Source organism: Phalaenopsis equestris, unplaced genomic scaffold (genome assembly GCF_001263595.1).
Source record: "Phalaenopsis equestris unplaced genomic scaffold, ASM126359v1 Scaffold209375, whole genome shotgun sequence".
Taxonomy (NCBI): domain Eukaryota; kingdom Viridiplantae; phylum Streptophyta; class Magnoliopsida; order Asparagales; family Orchidaceae; genus Phalaenopsis; species Phalaenopsis equestris.
Window position 1 is genome coordinate 729,484 of NW_018228544.1, and position 18,504 is coordinate 747,987.

Here is an 18,504-nt window from a genome sequence, read left to right on the forward strand (position 1 = left end):
GCACAAATTAAGAATGAACATTAAAAAATTTAAGCTAGTCATGTATGAACATATTGTCAATCAGGAAGCACGGAAATCAGACAGCTAAATTAGGAGTTTTCTATAATTAAGAGCTTCCTTATTTAAATTATTTCCAATGTCTTTATTATGATTTATTTCCTTTGTAGCTGAATATTTAGATTAGGAATATATATTATTAAGTTACCTAAAATAGATTATGCACTTTATTTTGTACCTAAAATAGATTGTAAGATTATTATTTAATGAAAAGCAAAAGCATAGAGAAAAAACATCGAGCCTATTCAGAATTCAGTCTATTATTCTCAAAACGTTAACATGATATCAGAGCCAATTTTTTCCCCTAACCACTGATAATTGTTGGAGTACCATCAAGACTCCCTTCCCGTCGGCCTTCTTGTAGGACGGGAAGGGAGGAACTATTTCTTTCCCATGATTATCGCTCATTTTTTCTTTGTCTCATTATTTCTTCAGATCTCTTTTGCTAGCCATCGTTGTTTCTGTGGAATCTTTGACTTCTTCTTACGCTTCGCTTCGTTCGCTTAAACTTCGGCTTCGACACTCCTTAGATCGATGGCTTCGGCTTCGACAAACCATAGGGCTTTGGCACTCTGAGGCTTCGGCACTCTTGGGCTTCGTCACTCTCGGGCTTCGTCACTCTCGGACTTCGACACTCTCGGGATTCGGCACTCTCAGACTTCGGTACTTTCAGCTTCGACACTCACTGCTTGAGAATTTTTTGTTCTGACAATGTTATCAGTTTTTTGTTGGCAAATTGATGCTTCTTGATCAGTCAGCATCGATTTTAAGGAGGAATGTCAATCAGGAGGGACGGAAATCAGGCAGCTAAATTAAGAGTTTTTTTTATAATTAGGAGCTTCCTTATTTAAATTATTCTCAATGTCTTTATTATGATTTATTTCCCTTGTAGCTGAATATTTAGATTAGGAATATATATTATTAAGCTACCTAAAATAGATTATGCACTTTATTTTGTACCTAAAATAGATTGTAAGATTATTATTTAATGGAATGAAAGCACAGGGAAAAGACATCGAGCTTATTCAGAATTCAACCTATTTTTCTCAAAACTTTGACACATATATGTTAAAGCTCAATTCAAGATTGAATGAGCATAACCTTATGATTCGACCAAGCTGTCCAATTAAAAACAGACTTGACTCTAGTTAGCTTTATTAAAACCCTACTTATGAGAAGAAAAGAATTAAAAGATTTTAGGGGAAGGGTGTGTTTGTGAGAGAGAGTTAATGAAAGAAGAGAAGACTTATGAAATTGAGAGGGAGATAGGAATCACTCAAGCTTAGGAAATCGCATGAAGGAATTGCAAAAGAAGGGAGCCAGCACACGATTATGGGCTTTATAAAATTTAATTATTCTCTTAATTTAAAAATGTCATATTGCGCTATGACATTGTCATTAAACATTGTACTATTATACACAACAACCGTGAAGCATATCTAGTTTTTGAAAATTTGGGACCAATAAAACTGCCACTTTTATTTTTTTTTTCTTTTTAATAACAATAAAATTAAAAAATAGTGTTGTTTGTGTGTTTGTAAATATATTTATTAATTTATAAATGATAATAATAGTAATTTATTAGTAATATAAAGAATGAGTGTGTGCATGCACTTCCTCATATTAATTTTCCCCCCAGTGTATGAAAAATTTCTACCCTTTCCTCATCTGGTAGCTCAAGAGACATCGGTAGCATTTTTTTAACCATTTTGATGTTTTGATTCAATGAAACATGTCTTTTGGTGAAATGGCACCAGTCAAATACTCTTTTCAAGCAAGAGAGTCGTTCTAATTCAATTTGTTTTGAAATTAAATCCATCATTTTCCCTTGTCAACACATTTGATTAGATTTGCCTATGGACATGGAGGTCAACAACTATATTCTCTAGGGCTGAGGAGTTAATCTGACTAAACTCTTCAGTGTTTAAACAATTGAATCTTGGGTCAATCCTTCTGGGCTTTGAAAAAAATTGTGCAAAATTATGCACAGAGCAATCACTTCTTGTGATGCTGAATTCCAAGTTATTGGCTGTCTGAGATGCTGATCTAAATTGATGATTCAAATTTCAATATGAAGTCTTCCGTCATCTTAGTCTTGTACAAACCCTAAACAGAAGAGTTCACCAAGATGAAAATTGATATAAAAGTAATCTCAGGTCATAAATCGAAATCAGTGGTTTGATTTCGAGTTTGAGAACAATATATGACAGCATACGCCAAATTTAATGAGGAAAATGGGCATTTTCTTTCTAGGAGAGAAAAGTAGCTCATGCACCGATATGATTGTAAAGAAGGTGAGGATAAATTGTAAAACGGACTTCTAACAAATAGATAACCACTATGTGCTAAAACTGAAATTTCTATTCCAAGTAGAAAACAGTAAAAGTGCAAGATCCAAGGAGGCAAAAGATATTAAAATCAGCAATCGCAATAAAAGGCAGTATCAAAGAAAGATTAGCAAGAAGTATTAATTCTTTCTTTTACTCATACTGAAATAGCAATATCATACATCATCACGATATAAAGGAACTGGATTGCGCATCCTTGATGAGCGCCTCAACTCTGTTGTCTCGAGCAATTTCTTCACGTTGGAACTTCTATGGTTTTTCTGCAAAAATGAGTTAACATTTTTATTGCTTGGGGCTAAATTGATAACATGATGTTTATAATTAAGTTCAAACAACAGAGCTTGGTCAATTTATTAGCGATCAAGAGGGGTTATGTTTTAAGATGGCCTAGTACCATGAAAGTTAGAATAAAGCAATCAAACCGCATGTCCAAATAACTATCATACAACCATGCCATGTACAAATCTGCATTAATAAAATGTGAAATTGTTCCCAAGTTGAATTCAGAAGTTTCAATCAACATTTAGCAAATTTGCATAAAATAGTTCTCCTTTTTACCCTCTTAAGGTTGTAGTCACGGCTTCAATTTCTCCACCTTGTTGTTCAATGGTCCTGATTGATGTCTGTATTCACTCCCTCCTTCCCTTCATGTTTCTCGAATTCAAATGGAATAACAATATTCCAGAACATATTAACTGATACAACCATGCAGTGTATGAATCTGCATTAATAAAATGTGAAATTGTTCCCAAGTTGAATTCAAAAGTTTCAATCAACACTTAGCAAATTTGCATAAAATAGTTCTCCTTTTTGCCCTCTTAAGGTTGTAGTTATGGCTTTAATTTCTCCACCTTGTTGTTCAAGAGTCCTGGTTGATGCTTGTATTCACTCCCTCCTTCCCTTCTTATTTCTTGAATTCAATTAGAGTAACAATAAAAATGAGGTAACATTTTTATTTTTTGGGGTTAAATTGATAACATGACGTTTATAATTAAGTTCAAAAAACAGAGCTTGGTCGATTTATTAGGGATCAAGAGGGGTTATGTTTTAAGATGGCCTGTTAGAATAAAGAAATCAAACAGCATGTCCAAATAACTATCATACAACCATGCCGTCTACGAATCTGCATTAATAAATTGTTCCCAAGTTGAATTCAGAAGTTTCAATCAACACTTACCAAATTTGCATAAAATAGTTCTCCTTTTTACCCTCTTAAGGTTGTAATCATGGCTTCAATTTCTCCACCTTGTTGTTCAAGAGTCCCGGTTGATGCCTATATTCACTCCCTCCTTCCCTTCCTATTTCTCAAATTCAATTGGAATAACGATTATCCAGAACATATTAATTGATACAATCATGCGGTGTACGAATCTGCATTAATAAAATGTGAATTTGTTCCCAAGTTCAATTCAAAAGTTTCGATCAACACTTAGCAAATTTGCATAAAATAGTTCTCCTTTTAACCCTCATAAGGTTGTAGTCATGGCTTTAATTTCTCCACCTTGTTGTTCAAGGGTCCTGGTTGATGCCTGTATTCACTCCCTCCTTCCCTTCCTATTTCTCGAAATAAATTAGAACAACAATAAAAATGAGGTAACATTTTTATTTTTTGGGGTTAAATTGATACAATGACGTTTATAATTAAGTTCAAAAAACAGAACTTGGTCGATTTATTAGGTATCAAGAGGGGTTATATTTTAAGATGGCCTAGTACCATAGAATAAAGCAATCAAACAACATGTCCAAATAACTATCATAAAACCATGCGGTGTACTAGTCTGCATTAATAAAATTGTGAAATTGTTCCCAAGTTGAATTCAGAAGTTTCAATCAACACTTAGCAAATTTGCAAAAAATAGTTCTCCTTTTTACCCTCTTAAGGTTGTAGTCACGGCTTCAATTGGCTTCAATTTCTCCACCTTGTTGTTCAAAAGTCTTGGTTGATGCTTGTATTCACTCCCTCCTTCCCTTCCTATTTCTCGAATTCAATTGGAATAACAATATTCCAAAACATATTAACTGATACAACCATGCGGTGTACTAATCTGCATTAATAAAATGTGAAATTGTTCCCAAGTTGAATTCAAAAGTTTCAATCAACACTTAGCAAATTTGCATAAAATAGTTTTCCTTTTTACCCTTTTAAGGTTGTGGTCATGGCTTCAATTTCTCCATCTTATTGTTCCAGAGTCCTGGTTGATGCCTGTATTCACTCCCGCCTTCCCTTCCTATTTCTTGAATTCAATTAGAATAACAATATTCCAGAACATATTAACTAATTTCATGTAAGTAGACTCGGTTGGATTCAAAATTTTCAAGCAACGCTTGACAAAAATCTTAAAAAACTGTATTGTTAGTGTAAATTCAAAGCATATTTAGCTAACTTTAAGCTTCCAAATGACCCTACATTTGGGTGGTTGTGTTATGCGTTATGGTGATTGTGTTGTGGTTGGCTGTGGGATGAGGTGGTGGCTCTGACTTATGGTGACTATGCTGAGGGTTGTGGTGGTTGTGCTATGTGTGGTGGTGGAAATTATTTTTTGCATTGATATCTCATAGATTTGCTTTGAAAAATTATTTAGGGAAAACTTAAAAGAATACTTTTCAGCGATTATCATCAATAACATGTAGACATCACTTCATTATCTCTAGGAGAAGACTACAAATAAATTCTTATACATCCCCACAGCAGTAAGATGCAACAGAAAAATAAAATGATTTTGTTAACTTTAAGCAACCTACTTTTGGGTGGTTGTGTTGTGGGTTATGGTAGTTGTGTTGTGGGATATGGTAGTTGTGTTTTGGGTTTGTGGTATGATGGTTGTGCTGTGGTTGTGCGGTTGTGGTGTGGTTGGTTATGGGTTGGGATGGTGGCTCTGGCTTGTGGTAGTTGTGTTGTGGGCTATGGTGGTTTTGCTATATGTGGCGGTGAAAATTATTTTGTGCATTGATATCCCATATCATCTTCATTAACTATAGGAGAAGACTGCCAATAAATTTTTTTACATCCTCACAATAGAAAGATGTAATGGGAAAATATAATGATTTTGTTAGTGTGAATTCATAGCATGTTTTGCCAACTTTAAGCAACCAAATGATCCTACATTTGGGTGGTTGTGTTGTGTATTATGATGGGTGTGTTGTGGGTTATAGTGGATGTGTTGGAGTTGTGTGATTATGGTGTAGTTGGCCATAGGTTGGGTGGTGGCTTTGGCTCGTGGTGATTATGTTGTGGGCTGTGGTGGTTGCACTATGTGTGGTGGTAGAAATTATTTTGTGCATTAATATATCATAGATTTGCTTTAAAAATCCTTTAGAGAACGCTTGAAAGAATAATTTTCAGTTATCATCATCAATAACATGTAGGCATCATCTTCATTATCTCTAGGAAAAGAATCTCAATAAATTCTTATACATCCCAACAATAGTAAGATGCAACAGGTAAATATAATGATTTTGTTAGTGTGAATTCAAAGCATATTTTGCTAACTTTAAGCAGCCAAAAGATCCTACATTTGAGTGGTTGTGTTGTAGGTTATGGTGGCTATGTTGTGGCTTATGGTGGATGTGTTGTGGCTTCGGTGGTTGTGCTATGTGTGGTGGTGGCGGGCTACGGGTTGGGTGGCTGTGGTGTTGTGTCTTGAACCGTGATGATTGTGGTTGTGGGTATAGGTTGTGGTTGTCTGGTTGTGGTGGCTAATTATTGTGTTGTGGTTGCTGTCAAATATTAATATTTTATTTTTTTTTTCTAAAGATTAAAGAAGTCAGTTCAGCTGCCATGTGGTATAAGAAAGTCAAATTCATATTTTTCGACCTCTGCCTAAAGGAAGTTGAGCTGGAAAATAGACCTTATGGATTCTTCTAGATGATCTAATTATTGGTATTAGTTGGTGTCAAATGTGAAATCTTATTGAATGCAACCAAATTCTTTTCTTTTTTTTTTCGATGATACGATTTTTAAGGTTCTTCTAGATAGTCTTTCTTGGTGGTATGCATTTGTGACACACACAAATTTGGTATTACGTGGTTTAAAGACAACCAAAAACCATTTTTAGACAAGGTCTGTTGTCTTCTTGTAGAGACAAATTCGTTGGTTAGTATATTGAATTTTCTGATAACTCACTCCTACACAAAATTATAATTAGTAACTTCTTTTGTCAATTTCTATTTATTTTATACATATCATGTTTATTTCCGTTATTTGTATATTTGATTAAGATTGTTTGAGTTTTTCAAGATGTTTATAAGTGTTTGTTTTCTTGTTTCTTTTCTTTCTTTTTTTTTTTTTGGTTTGAAAGGTCCATGATGAAACGATAGACCTTATAGGTTCTTCTGGATGGTCTAATTATCGGTATTGATTGATGTCACGCGTGAAATCTTATTGAAGACAATCAAGATCCTCTCTTTTTTTTGCCGATATGGCTTTTGAGGAGAGCGGGGGAACAATTATGCATTTTTGTGGGGCTCTCTTAGGCTGGAACGAGAGACTTAATAATAAATAAATTTAATTAATAATATTAATTATTTTAATATTTTTTTACGACAACTTATGTGGTGTTATTTAATTGTGAATCAATTGAATCTAGTTTCTCCATTCCAACAAAATCTAGATACTTGAACAAAGAAAACTTTGAATCTAAAAATTATTTTCGATTCGTTGATTTAACATCACTTGCATTGACTGATATGGCCGCAAAGGTGTTCGGCTAGGTGGGTTTGGGGCATTGCTCCTCTAAAGCTGGAATTCTTGGTCCAAGCATGGGGATGTTGTTTGCTATGTTTTCTGGTTGAAACCTGGTACCTTCAATTTTGAAACGCTCTCCATGAAAGCTGGGCGCTCATCTGTTGACTTGGCCTATTTAGTGTCAAATGCTCCTATTTTCTTATATACTACACTATACCCGTGAAAAATATAAATCGTACGCCATCAACAAATTCTCAGCATTCGACATGAATCTTGAGGTATAACACGGATGTCAAGACAATCTTTTGAGCAATAAGTGTTCAAATCTTGATAAAAAGTCATCCAGAGCTTCGATTTCAGCATATTTATAGTTAAACTGATCAGCTCGATGTGACGAACCTAATGATACTAAAATTGGTCGAATCTGAGTACAATCAAAGTCATATCCAGCCATAAAACCACTTTTAAAAGTTTTCTAGATGCATTTGAAAGGTCAAATGGGTGTCGAATCTGGCGAGCTTATAGTCAAATCGAGCGTCTCAACAAGAAGAATCCCACGAGCCCAAAATTGCTTAATTTTGACATCGTTAAGGCACTCAAATGTCCATAAAATATTGTCTAATCGAAGGGAGCTCTTTGGACCGTCCGATCAAAATAGTTTATCTCCCTGCATTAAATACACCTAAAACACTATAAATAGAGTCGTCAAGCACTACTGTCGTCGTCAACCACCACCGACCGTCATTAACCACTGTTGTCTGTCGTCGATCATAACTATCATCGTTGACCACCACCAAACATCGTGAACTAGCGTTGACCATCGGTAATCACCCACCAATCACCACCGACCACCACCGATTGGAAACCGCCAGTTGATATTGTAACTTGAAAAACCTAGTAATCATTTTCTCGTCTGTGGAATAAAGGTTCTCTGTAATCATCAACATATGGTGAATTTTTACAACTGAGTCAAGCCTCATGGTTTTTTTCTCTTTACGGGTTTTCCACGTAAAAACTTTGAGTGTCATTACTAGTTGTTTTCTTTTACTGGAGTGTGTGTTGAATTCTTGTACAATGCTAGAATGATAATTCATTACCCTACCACCGCAAAATTTATAGCCCGCATAAAAAAAATGACACGACAATGCAGTAAACACATCATACAACACTACATTTTTTTTATGCACATCAAACTTCACTGCCTTAATCGCCTCCCCTCCAACTCTTCAAGGAAAAACTCTTAGAAACTCAAGGGACTAGATGCAATATTTCACAAGTCATACATGATTCTAATGCTAGATAATAAAGAGAACTAGTTTATTAGTATTTATGTTTACTTGATGATTTGCTTAATTTCATGTATTATGGCATGTTGGCCTTTATGTATGCTTATGGGTACCTTAGTACTTGTGACTACATACATATCCTCATCTATATAAAGGGCTTTAATTTTATAATAGGATAGTGCTTGCCAAGAGGAGAAAACAAAGACAGTTGCTCGCCTTCCTCCTTGAGCAGTCAGCTAGATCCTTTCCCTATTCTGGTTAACATTGTGGCTCTTTTTTCCTTCTTTGGCTGATACCAAGAGTCCTCCAAATTCAGGTGGGTGTAAGGTATACTCTGCCTCCTTCCCTTTATTTCTCAGCTTTTATTGTATTTCTTGTTGTTATGTTTTTCTCTCTTAAATTTCATTTCACCATCATAATCTTATTCAGAATGCAAAACTATATATCTAAACTAGTTATGGAATTTAAATTAAAAAAAAAAGATATTTAGATGTGAAAAACAAGTGCCATAACCAGAATTCAGTGAAATATGAAACTCATGGACTGTTTCTTTGGCAAGTTCGATGGAAGACTAGTCTCAACATGTGAAAAGGAAATTTCTTGCAGTTATAAACAAATACAAAACAGAACTTTTACCATCTCATCAAATAAAATAGAACCATATACCGTTAAATGATGAAAGGTTTTTGGCATACCAATAGCTTGTACTCAGTCTTTGCCGCTTCAAGAAGACATTTTGAGATCCTCGAAATTCCAAGGCCCTTTTAACAAGGCAGTCAAGTCAGAAAAAATAAACTTGATTTTTTCTTTGTACTATTCATGTACGGTTGATTTTCCAAAATGCACCAACACTTCCAGATCGAATACTTTGGAAAATGAAGAAAGAAATGAAAAAACAAAAGATGAAATAGAAAATAGCCAAATATCTTTGCCATCGCACGTAATTATCAGATAGATTAATCGTAAAGTTTTGGCATAATTTTTTTTGTGCTGCGAAGCACCGCTATATTCTCAAAGCAAAGCTTTCTGTCAATAATGACAATGAATCAATGGTTCACTGCAGGAATTTTTTTGTTTGTTCTTTCTATAAGATTTTCAACCAAAATACACACACCAATTTGATTTCCAACTCCCAAGCTACAAAAGGTATCAGCCTTTCTTAGCATGAAGTAAAGTATATGCTTACCTGTCAAAGCACAGCAGTGCATAGCAAAAATTGAGGGGGAGAGTGCAGAGTGAGGGTGCGATAGGCATAGCAAGGCCAAAAGAGCTTGGAGAGTTTGGACACAACAAGCCCTACGTAATGGACTTAATTCTATGAAGGAAAAAAATTTAGAGAACTGTTTTCTTTTTATTCGCCGTCTTCAATTCAATGCAAACCTTAATTCTATGACTTATATTTCATTTTTTTCAGTTATCTTAAGGAGATGAAGAAGATTTTAAGGAAATTATGCAAACATTTATTAAGAATTGGATAAGAAATCTTCATTGAAGAAATTTTACAAGCATTATGTCATTATCTTCTTCCTCTGATTAATTTAAATAAATACTAATCATAAAAAATTATAAAGCTTTATAACTATAATATTTTTTATTAATTAAAATGAATTAATTATATACTGAACAAAACAAACAAAACAAAGTAAAATTTTAAATATTGAATAACTACTTTATATAATGGAGTTCATATTCTCTTGAAGTAATTGAGCAATGCATGAAGTATTTAACATGCTTAACTATATGATTTATTCAAATATTTGAAGAAGCACTAAAAGAAGTTTGCCATATAATTTGTAAGAATTCATATGATATATAATTCATTTAAATGGAGATTAAAACTTTTTTCCACCAAAAAATCCATAAGTTCGGGTTTTATTATTATTTAGGCAAGGATCGAACTCAAGATCTTAGCAACAACTTCCAAGGCCCATGTCCACTGGAATAAATAGTATCCACAAATTAGAACTTAAAGCATGATATCCACCACCAAAGTTAAATTTAGGTAAAAGGATCAATAAAATTTTCAAAAAGTTAATTAAGATAAATTAGTAAGTCATTGGAAAGATTATGCATGTTACTAATCATAGTTATATTCACTATTTGATAAACATGGCGTATTTTATATTAGACAAAAAGAAATTAGCCCCAATAATAATATCAGTGAATGAGTCCTATTTTAAGATAAGATTTAAAAGGATAGCTAGATGATTTGAAAGAAATAAAGCATAGGTTTTAAGTTACTTGATTGTAAGACTCAAGTTATGTGCTTAACTTTATATGTGATATATAGATTAAATCAATATAAAAGTGTAGGCTCAAGTTACGGGGACGACAAAGCTAGTTCTTCCACAATCATGTCCAAGAGGCGATTCTAAAGTGGGTAATTATATTTCTTAATGAAACTAATGTTGTCTTTTCTCTAGACCTTGCATTTAATCGATTCAATTGTGATTGTTCTCCATTTATAGAGATGAGATTTGATTTTATTCTATGATGACTGCAATTTATTACAATAATGTTTTTCTCTCTTGCAAATGATCTCTCATAATGCAAAGAATGAAGCTAGTTTTCAATTTTTGTCTCAATTGTTTACACAATACCAAATAATAATTCTTACTAATTAATATTATATGTAGAGATGAATGGAAATGAAATAAGATCTAGGTATACTTGGATGTGTGTGTTGAACGATAGAGTAACCCCCTTCTGGTACTAAATGAAGATGCTAATGTATGTGAGCATTAATGATTGATTCTTCACCTCAATCAATAATAAAAATATAACATATATCCCGTTGTGTTGATCGGAAATGTATCGACAAAAGGTGAGTTGATGATTTCTAACCTCAGATAATAGTGAATTTGTTCTACGCCTTGCAATGCCAACATGAAAATTATCAAGAAGAGTTAAATTTTTAGACAATGCTTCTAAAAATGATATATTAGATATATATGAAGGCATAAGTTATGATATGAAAGACTCTATAATATGAAAAGCTCAGTTTATGTTTAAAACTAAATGCCAAATGGGATGTTATAATTTTTTAACTATGCGTAGCCCAAATTGCCTAGCAATGCTTAAGGTCATAAGTATTTTTTAAATTCAAAAAATTTTATGAGTATGTATAGCTTAAAATTAATGATTAACATGCCTGTTATTGCACTTTATTTTTTATCTTATTATAATTTAGAACTGTGACATACCCACTAAATTATAAATGCATAACTCTCTTTAGTTGATAATTTTTTTCCAAGTATATCTTCTATGGAGTAAATGGCATAAAACAACTGATATTAGATGCTCGTATAATTTTGTTGCATGTAAAGAATATTTAGACATTTTTCATTCATTATTATTTATAAGTCAATTGTTTTATTTCAAGATTTATGGTATTATCTTATTATGGAATGAAAAATTTTATTTAGTGGCTTATTTCTTGGAAGTTTTACAAGAAAGAACGGAAAAAAAATTCAGTAGTTGAGGTGTTTATATTGTATACTGTACTAAAATCTTCCTTCACACTGTCTTTTCATAACAATTAAACCATAAAACCCAAGAGATTATGCATAAATATGCTATCTTTTCTTTGCCCTTGTCATATCTCATTAATCACCAAAATATCATATATCATCAATCTTCTTAGCCAAAAAGGTTAAATTGATTCACTTATGTTAGTGTGATTTTATTCAATAGCCTTCTCTGATAACTTTATTGCATAACTTATGAAGCTAAATTCTCTAAATGGGTGCCACAATTCTACGTATTTGTTTTATTCTTAACATTTATAATCAAATGCTTCTCCTCAAATCATTTAGCATCATTTTGACCAATAAGGTTTAGTGAAAAGAGTAATCATACTAGCACAATCATTCTAACTATTCAAATTTCAATATTTATATCACCTAATAACAAAATTTCCATATTTAAGCATCGTTTCCAAAGATTAACTAAAATCTAACTTTGAGAATACATGTGATATACTTTCGTTGCCTTTGTTTTTTTTTTCTTCAAGTCTAACAATATATTGAAACACTTTGTTAAACTATTATAGTCACATAAACAAATAGAACAATCAACAAGTCCTACAAAGGACAGATGGAATATATTACAAATTTACTTTTATGTTGTTAGATCGTTGTGCTAATTAGCATCAAGTGGGATGAAGTTTAATACATACAACACCATAATTACAACAAAAGAACAATTATTACATGTTGATATGGTTTAATGATTGTAACATCTATCTATTGCTAGACTTGTGGCCACGCAATTAAACAAAAATCAGCATTAAACCTAAGAAATAGTCCCTCATAAACAACCTGCTTTTGTCTATACTGAGCAATGGAAAATTTGTTTGACCAAATGACTTAGTTCTGACAGATTTATCTCAAATTCATGGACTTGACTTATTAAGGCTTTTAGTTCTCTCTATGAGACAAACCAAAAATAAAGAAATACAAATAAACTGAATAAAAAAAATAATCTTGGTATTATATATAAATCTACATAGTTGAAGATATTCTTGACATGAAAATATTTGGTGTAGATAGTGAACAAATGATCCATTTTGTGTCACTTAGTCTCAATTGGCAAGGGTTCTATTGAAGCATATACCCCTAACATAATTATGAAATGTATGCTAATGATCTACATTATCATAAATATGCATAACAGATAAGGATAATTTGAACCAACCTAAAGTAATCCTCATAGTGCAAACAGAATCTCACCTTAAACTAACTTGCATTAAAAAATAGCTGATGGGGACCCTTTATAATATCAGCCCATAGTTTTTTTGGAAATGAGAGCACTGAAGATTACAATGCGAGAGAATAATGATGAAGTTGGTAATAAAATGTTACTTATGTTTTGAGCTTAAAGGTTCAATGGAGAATATTTATGCCCATTTTTCTATGAAGGATAGAACTCAAAACATAAGTACCTGTTGAGAAAAATAGGGCGAAGAAAAACAGTAATCGACACAAATCCAGAAGAACGCAGAGATTTAATGAGGTTCGGCAAAGATAACTACGTCCTCGGGAGCAGAGCGGCGAGTTTCTTTCAATAATCAGAAAAGAGTTTACAGAATTCAGGGATACCTCCTGAGGTTACTAACATGTCTATTTATAACCCCATGAGTAAACCTAGGCACAATACGTAATTACAACATTACCCATGTACCATACCGCGGGGCTTTGCCCCCGCACCCCAACCCACGTAACTTTTCAATTTGAACAGATTCTTCCGCTCCGCTCCGTTCCGCTTCGATCCAGCGTCTGTCCCGATATATGATATATGAGTCATACCATAACAGTACCTAAATTATTGTCGGGACTACAAAGAAAAATTAGGTCAAGCCTAGCTCCCTCGAGCTTCCCTCATTATCAGCCCTATAAAAAACTGGAGCGGCTAGTGGAACTATGCCTAAAACAAAAAGACAGGAAGAAGGAAACTAAAAAACTACATAAAGAGGGCAATAATGTGTTATTTTTGTTAAATTAAAACAAAATATTATTCTATATCTGTCCCTCTGAAATATAGGTACCTTCTCTTCCCCATCCATTGTAAGTCCGTACCCTTCGGCCAACAGCTACCATAATAGTTTACCCTAAGCCAACTGTGCACCACAACTTAAAGTGAATGGACGAGCGAGTATAGCATCTTTCTACTACCAACAGATAAATGAGATGTCATCAATAAGATCAAAAGTAGAAAACCAGATCATAAACCTTCACAACAAAGATGCCTGAGAAAGAACATAAAATGGTTTCTCTGGAAATAAGATGCTTGAAAAACCTACAATCTCATAAACATTCGCTCATACTCCTCATTCCATTCACAAATCAAAGCAGGAAGTGAGAAAAGAAACCGCAGTTGATAGAAGAATTTTTTTAAGGAAAAAAAAATGCGTCTTAGCTTTCCATGGAAAATTGCTCACCTCAAGCTGTTTATGGTTTTCTTCAACTCTCTTCCTGCGAATGTCCTCGTATGAGTTGATCGGAGCTTCCATATCTCCCTCTCCCTCTCCCTCTCCTCCTCTAGCTTCCTCCTTCGCAGCTGGAAGTTGGAAATTTTGAAATGGTTTAGCCGGCCTGGCTATCTGTGCCATAATACATATTTCCATTTTTTTTTAAAAGTGGTTCGGAGTTTTCTATTTTGCCTTTTTATTTCGATTTGGAGCATGAAGTCGTTTAGGAATGTTGTCCATCATAGAGAAATTATTATCCTATGTCTGTATACTTGAAGATTTGGGGTCTATTTGGGGTAGCTTAAAACTACGGCGGTATTTTTGAAAACGCCGCATTTGTGTTTGAATAGCATATTTTGCTTGTGTTGGCCAAAACACCGAGTTACAGCGTTCTATTATTCCTATTAGACGCGGATCGCGGGTATAACCCCACAATCCAGCATTCGAGCGAAGCATTTACGCCCCTGCCCTCAAATCCGTTCCCCCTAGGGTTCTGCCGAAGGAAGCTGCTGCTCTCTGCCGAAGAAAGCCAATGCTAATCCCTGCCGAAGGAAGACGCTCCTACCTCTCTGTTGCTCATCCCTGCCGAAGGAAGCTGCTGCTATATGTCGAAGGAATCCGAAGGAAGCTGCTCCTACCTCTCTGCTGCTCATACCTGCCGAAGGAATCAGAAGGAAGCCGCTGTCGATGCTTTGTTGCAATAAAATTTCCTTATTTAAGTTTAAACTTGAGCGATTTATCTCTGATTTTTTTTTTGTTCATGCTTCATTTATAAATTCCTTTTTTGAGACTGGTGGAAGTAAAATTTAAGTGTTAGATATGTAAATAAATAGGAATTTGGTGGTATGAATGTAAAAATGAATTTTTTTAGTGACATATGTAAATCCATAAGAATTGAGTGTTATATATGTAAATGCTCTTTTTTTTGTATGTGTTGGTTTAATATATATTTTTAGAAATCTAAAATCCTCAAATATCCTCTTACCTGATGGGTAGTCTATAGATGGCATGAAAATTCAGCGAGGATTGGTGCATATTTATTTGAAGAATTGAAGATGTGTAGCTTTACTGTTAATAGGTTTGTAAATAGACTCCCTTGAGCGGGGAGTATATCTTTTTTTTCTTTGAACTGTTATGTAGTATTTTTTGGATTTTAGTATATTGAATGTGTTACATTATGTTATTGTTGCGAATAGCTCCACTGTACGAGCCAAAATGGTTAATTTTCTACAAACAACTGCAAATCACATGTTCTCAAACCACATAAACCAAACAGCGTAACAGTTTATTCAGTTCAGGGGCAAAATGATCATTTTTCAAGAAACAGCTGCAAATCAGCTGTTTTACAAACGCACAAACCAAACAACTAGCCAGCTATTCGGATCAGCTGCTCATCAGCAGATTATCAGAATCAGCTGTTTATCGGCAGAAGCTAAATAAGCTGCAGCTACTCCAAACTGACCCTCAATCAAACGAAATACGCGATAAGATGATCAAATCATCGTCGTTAATATTCTCACACAAAGGAGACAAGGATTAAAGAAAGAGGATTTACACCTATATCACACATTTTTTATTAATTCACATATCTCCTACCCTAAATTTTAATATTGCAGACATAAAACCCAAGTTTTCTCAATTTCTCATCAGTGTCATTCTCTCACCCTTTCATTACTGTTGCTAGAGACAACAACCTCTTCACATTTTTCCTTCAGTGATAAGATCGTGGCGTACAAAGACATCCGAAACTCTCATATCTCTCCTTCTTTCGCGCAGCTGCTTTCCAAAACCATTGGGGGAGGCAATGACAAGATTACGTCATACAAAGACCTCCGAAAGTAGGCAGGAGAAATGTGTTCTACATAATTTAGAGGAGTTGAAGCTCACAAATGCAGGTGCAAGGGTTGTGATGTACAAGAATTAGATAAGATGGAAGTTTGCTAAGGTGGATGAGAAGAAGTGGGAGAAAAACAAGGTTTATCTTTTTCCTCAATGGTTTCGGATAGGAATGAAGTGGAAGGAGAAGAAATGTTAAGAATTATAAAAGAAAATAATTTATTCATATAAAAAATTATGAGTAATAAATTATTTCTTTAATATAAGAAGATATTCATTTTCCTATTTTATATTTATTTCCTTTGATTATGAATTATTTATTTTCATATTTTATGTTATTTCATATTTCTCCTAATAATTAATATGAATTGATTATTAGAGATTTTAGGTAATATATCTTTCCTTTCATATCAATTTCTTTTTATTATTTTTACTATTATAGGATTCTTGTAAGGGTTATTTATACCCCCATTCATATCAATGATAAAATCAAGTATTTTGCATTATTCTGAATTTCAACATGGTATCAGAGCAAGGTTTCATACTCTAGCCACCGATCATCCTTACAGAACTATCAGACTCCCTTATTGCCATCCTTAGTACGGAAAGGGAGGGGCACTCATCTTAATCTCAACTGCAACTATGAGATCTCTTTCGATCCAACGATCTTCTAGGTAATGCTCCCACAACAGATTGCAAGAATCCTTCTTCTACTAACCTCAACAGCCAGCAGTAGGCCGACATCCTAATCTCAGATCTTTGCCGGAGGGAGAGCTGAAGGAGCCAATCTCCCTTTGTCAAAGGAGGCAAGACGATGAGCAGTAAGCTGATCTCACAGGGCCCGACGGTCACCGGTCGGCTGTTCACTACGGGATAGGTGATCTCGTGGTACTCGTCCAACACTGGCTTTTTGTTGTTAAACAAGCACTTGTTGAGCAATTATGGCTTCAAGTACATGATCTTCCTCACCATGTGTCGCATGATGGCATGGTCGCTGCTCAGCTACATGGCGATCAATCTAGCGCTTTTGAAAAATAACGTGATGTCGTTGTATTCTTACTTCCCGTGTTGTGTCCTTCTATGCCGACACCAGCTATGGGGCTCCAGCCAGGGCAGCACCAACGATGTCGCCACCCGTTTCATCGTCATCTTGCTGGACATATCGCTATCGTCGAGATCGGACAATGCCGACAAAATCCATCGCCGACCCTTTCTCTTGCAGTATTTTTTTCTTCCCTGACCCAAGCGTCAGAGGGAGCTCTATTTCCAGCCGCCATTTCTTCTGTTGCTTTCTTTGTCAGCATAATTTTCTGAGTGTGGTTTACCTGTTTTAGTGTGATTTACATGTTTTTTTTCTGTAACCAACGATAATTATGATAAACTAAAATTCAGTTTTCCTATAGGTTTATTTCTCTACAAAACTCAAAAGTCAACCAAGCATGAATCTCTCTTCTACGCCGAAACATATGACAGACAAAACTCAAAATTCAGTCAGGCCTTAATCCAGCAAATTCAGCCAAGATTGAATCTCTCTTCTACGCCAAAACATATGACAGACAAAGCTAAAAATTCAGCTAAGCTTGAATCTAGCAAATTCGATAATTCAAATGACCAATTTGTCTTCAATACTTAGCAAGTTATGAATTATTAACATACATTCCAAATTTGAGAGGGAGTGTTAAGAATTATAATAGGAAATAATTTATGCTTACATGAAGTTATGAGTAATAAATTATTTCCTTAATATTAGGAGATATTTTTTTTTCTTATTTTATATTTATTTCCTTTGATTAGGAATTACTTGTTTTCCTATTCTTGTTTTCCTATTTTATATTATTATATTATTTCTTATATCTCCTAATAATTAATATGAATTGATTATTGAAGATATTAGATTATATATCTTTCCTTTCATATCAATTTTTTTTTATTATTTTTCCTATTATAGGATTCTTGTAAGGGTCATTTATACATTCGTCATATCAATGAGAAAATCAGGTATTCCACATTATTCTGAATTTCAACAAGAAAGATGAGAGTTACGGACATCTTTGTTCACTGCAATCATGCCGCTCTCCATAAAGTAGCAAAACATTGAGATTAGACATAAAAATGTAACAAAGTGGTAGATACTAGAAATTAAGAAGAATAGGACGGTATGTATGTAATATTGAGGTTTAGGTTGTTACATAGTTAAATTAATGAGAATTGAGTGGTTTTTATGTAAATGTCCCATTAAAGAAACTTGTTATTATATAATCAATGTGAATTTTCTAATTAATGAATATATATATATATATATGTATATATATAAGTTTTTTTGGA

General features: G+C 33.9%; 1 protein-coding gene across 2 annotated transcripts in view; it reads right to left on the reverse strand.

Moving 5' to 3' along the window:
• LOC110036645 (B3 domain-containing protein Os05g0481400-like) overlaps positions 1–14,491 on the reverse strand; it is a 34,162-nt gene extending 19,671 nt beyond the window's left edge. For both annotated transcript variants that reach the window (XM_020741142.1, XM_020741141.1), the window contains exons 1-3: positions 14,314–14,491; positions 9,071–9,136; positions 2,567–2,665 (exon numbers count right to left, since the gene is read on the reverse strand). In XM_020741142.1, the coding sequence (XP_020596801.1) occupies positions 2,567–2,665; positions 9,071–9,136; positions 14,314–14,484 (336 nt within the window). In that variant the 5' untranslated portion in view covers positions 14,485–14,491. The remainder of the gene's footprint in view (positions 1–2,566; positions 2,666–9,070; positions 9,137–14,313) is intronic.
• Positions 14,492–18,504: the final 4,013 nt, after the last annotated feature.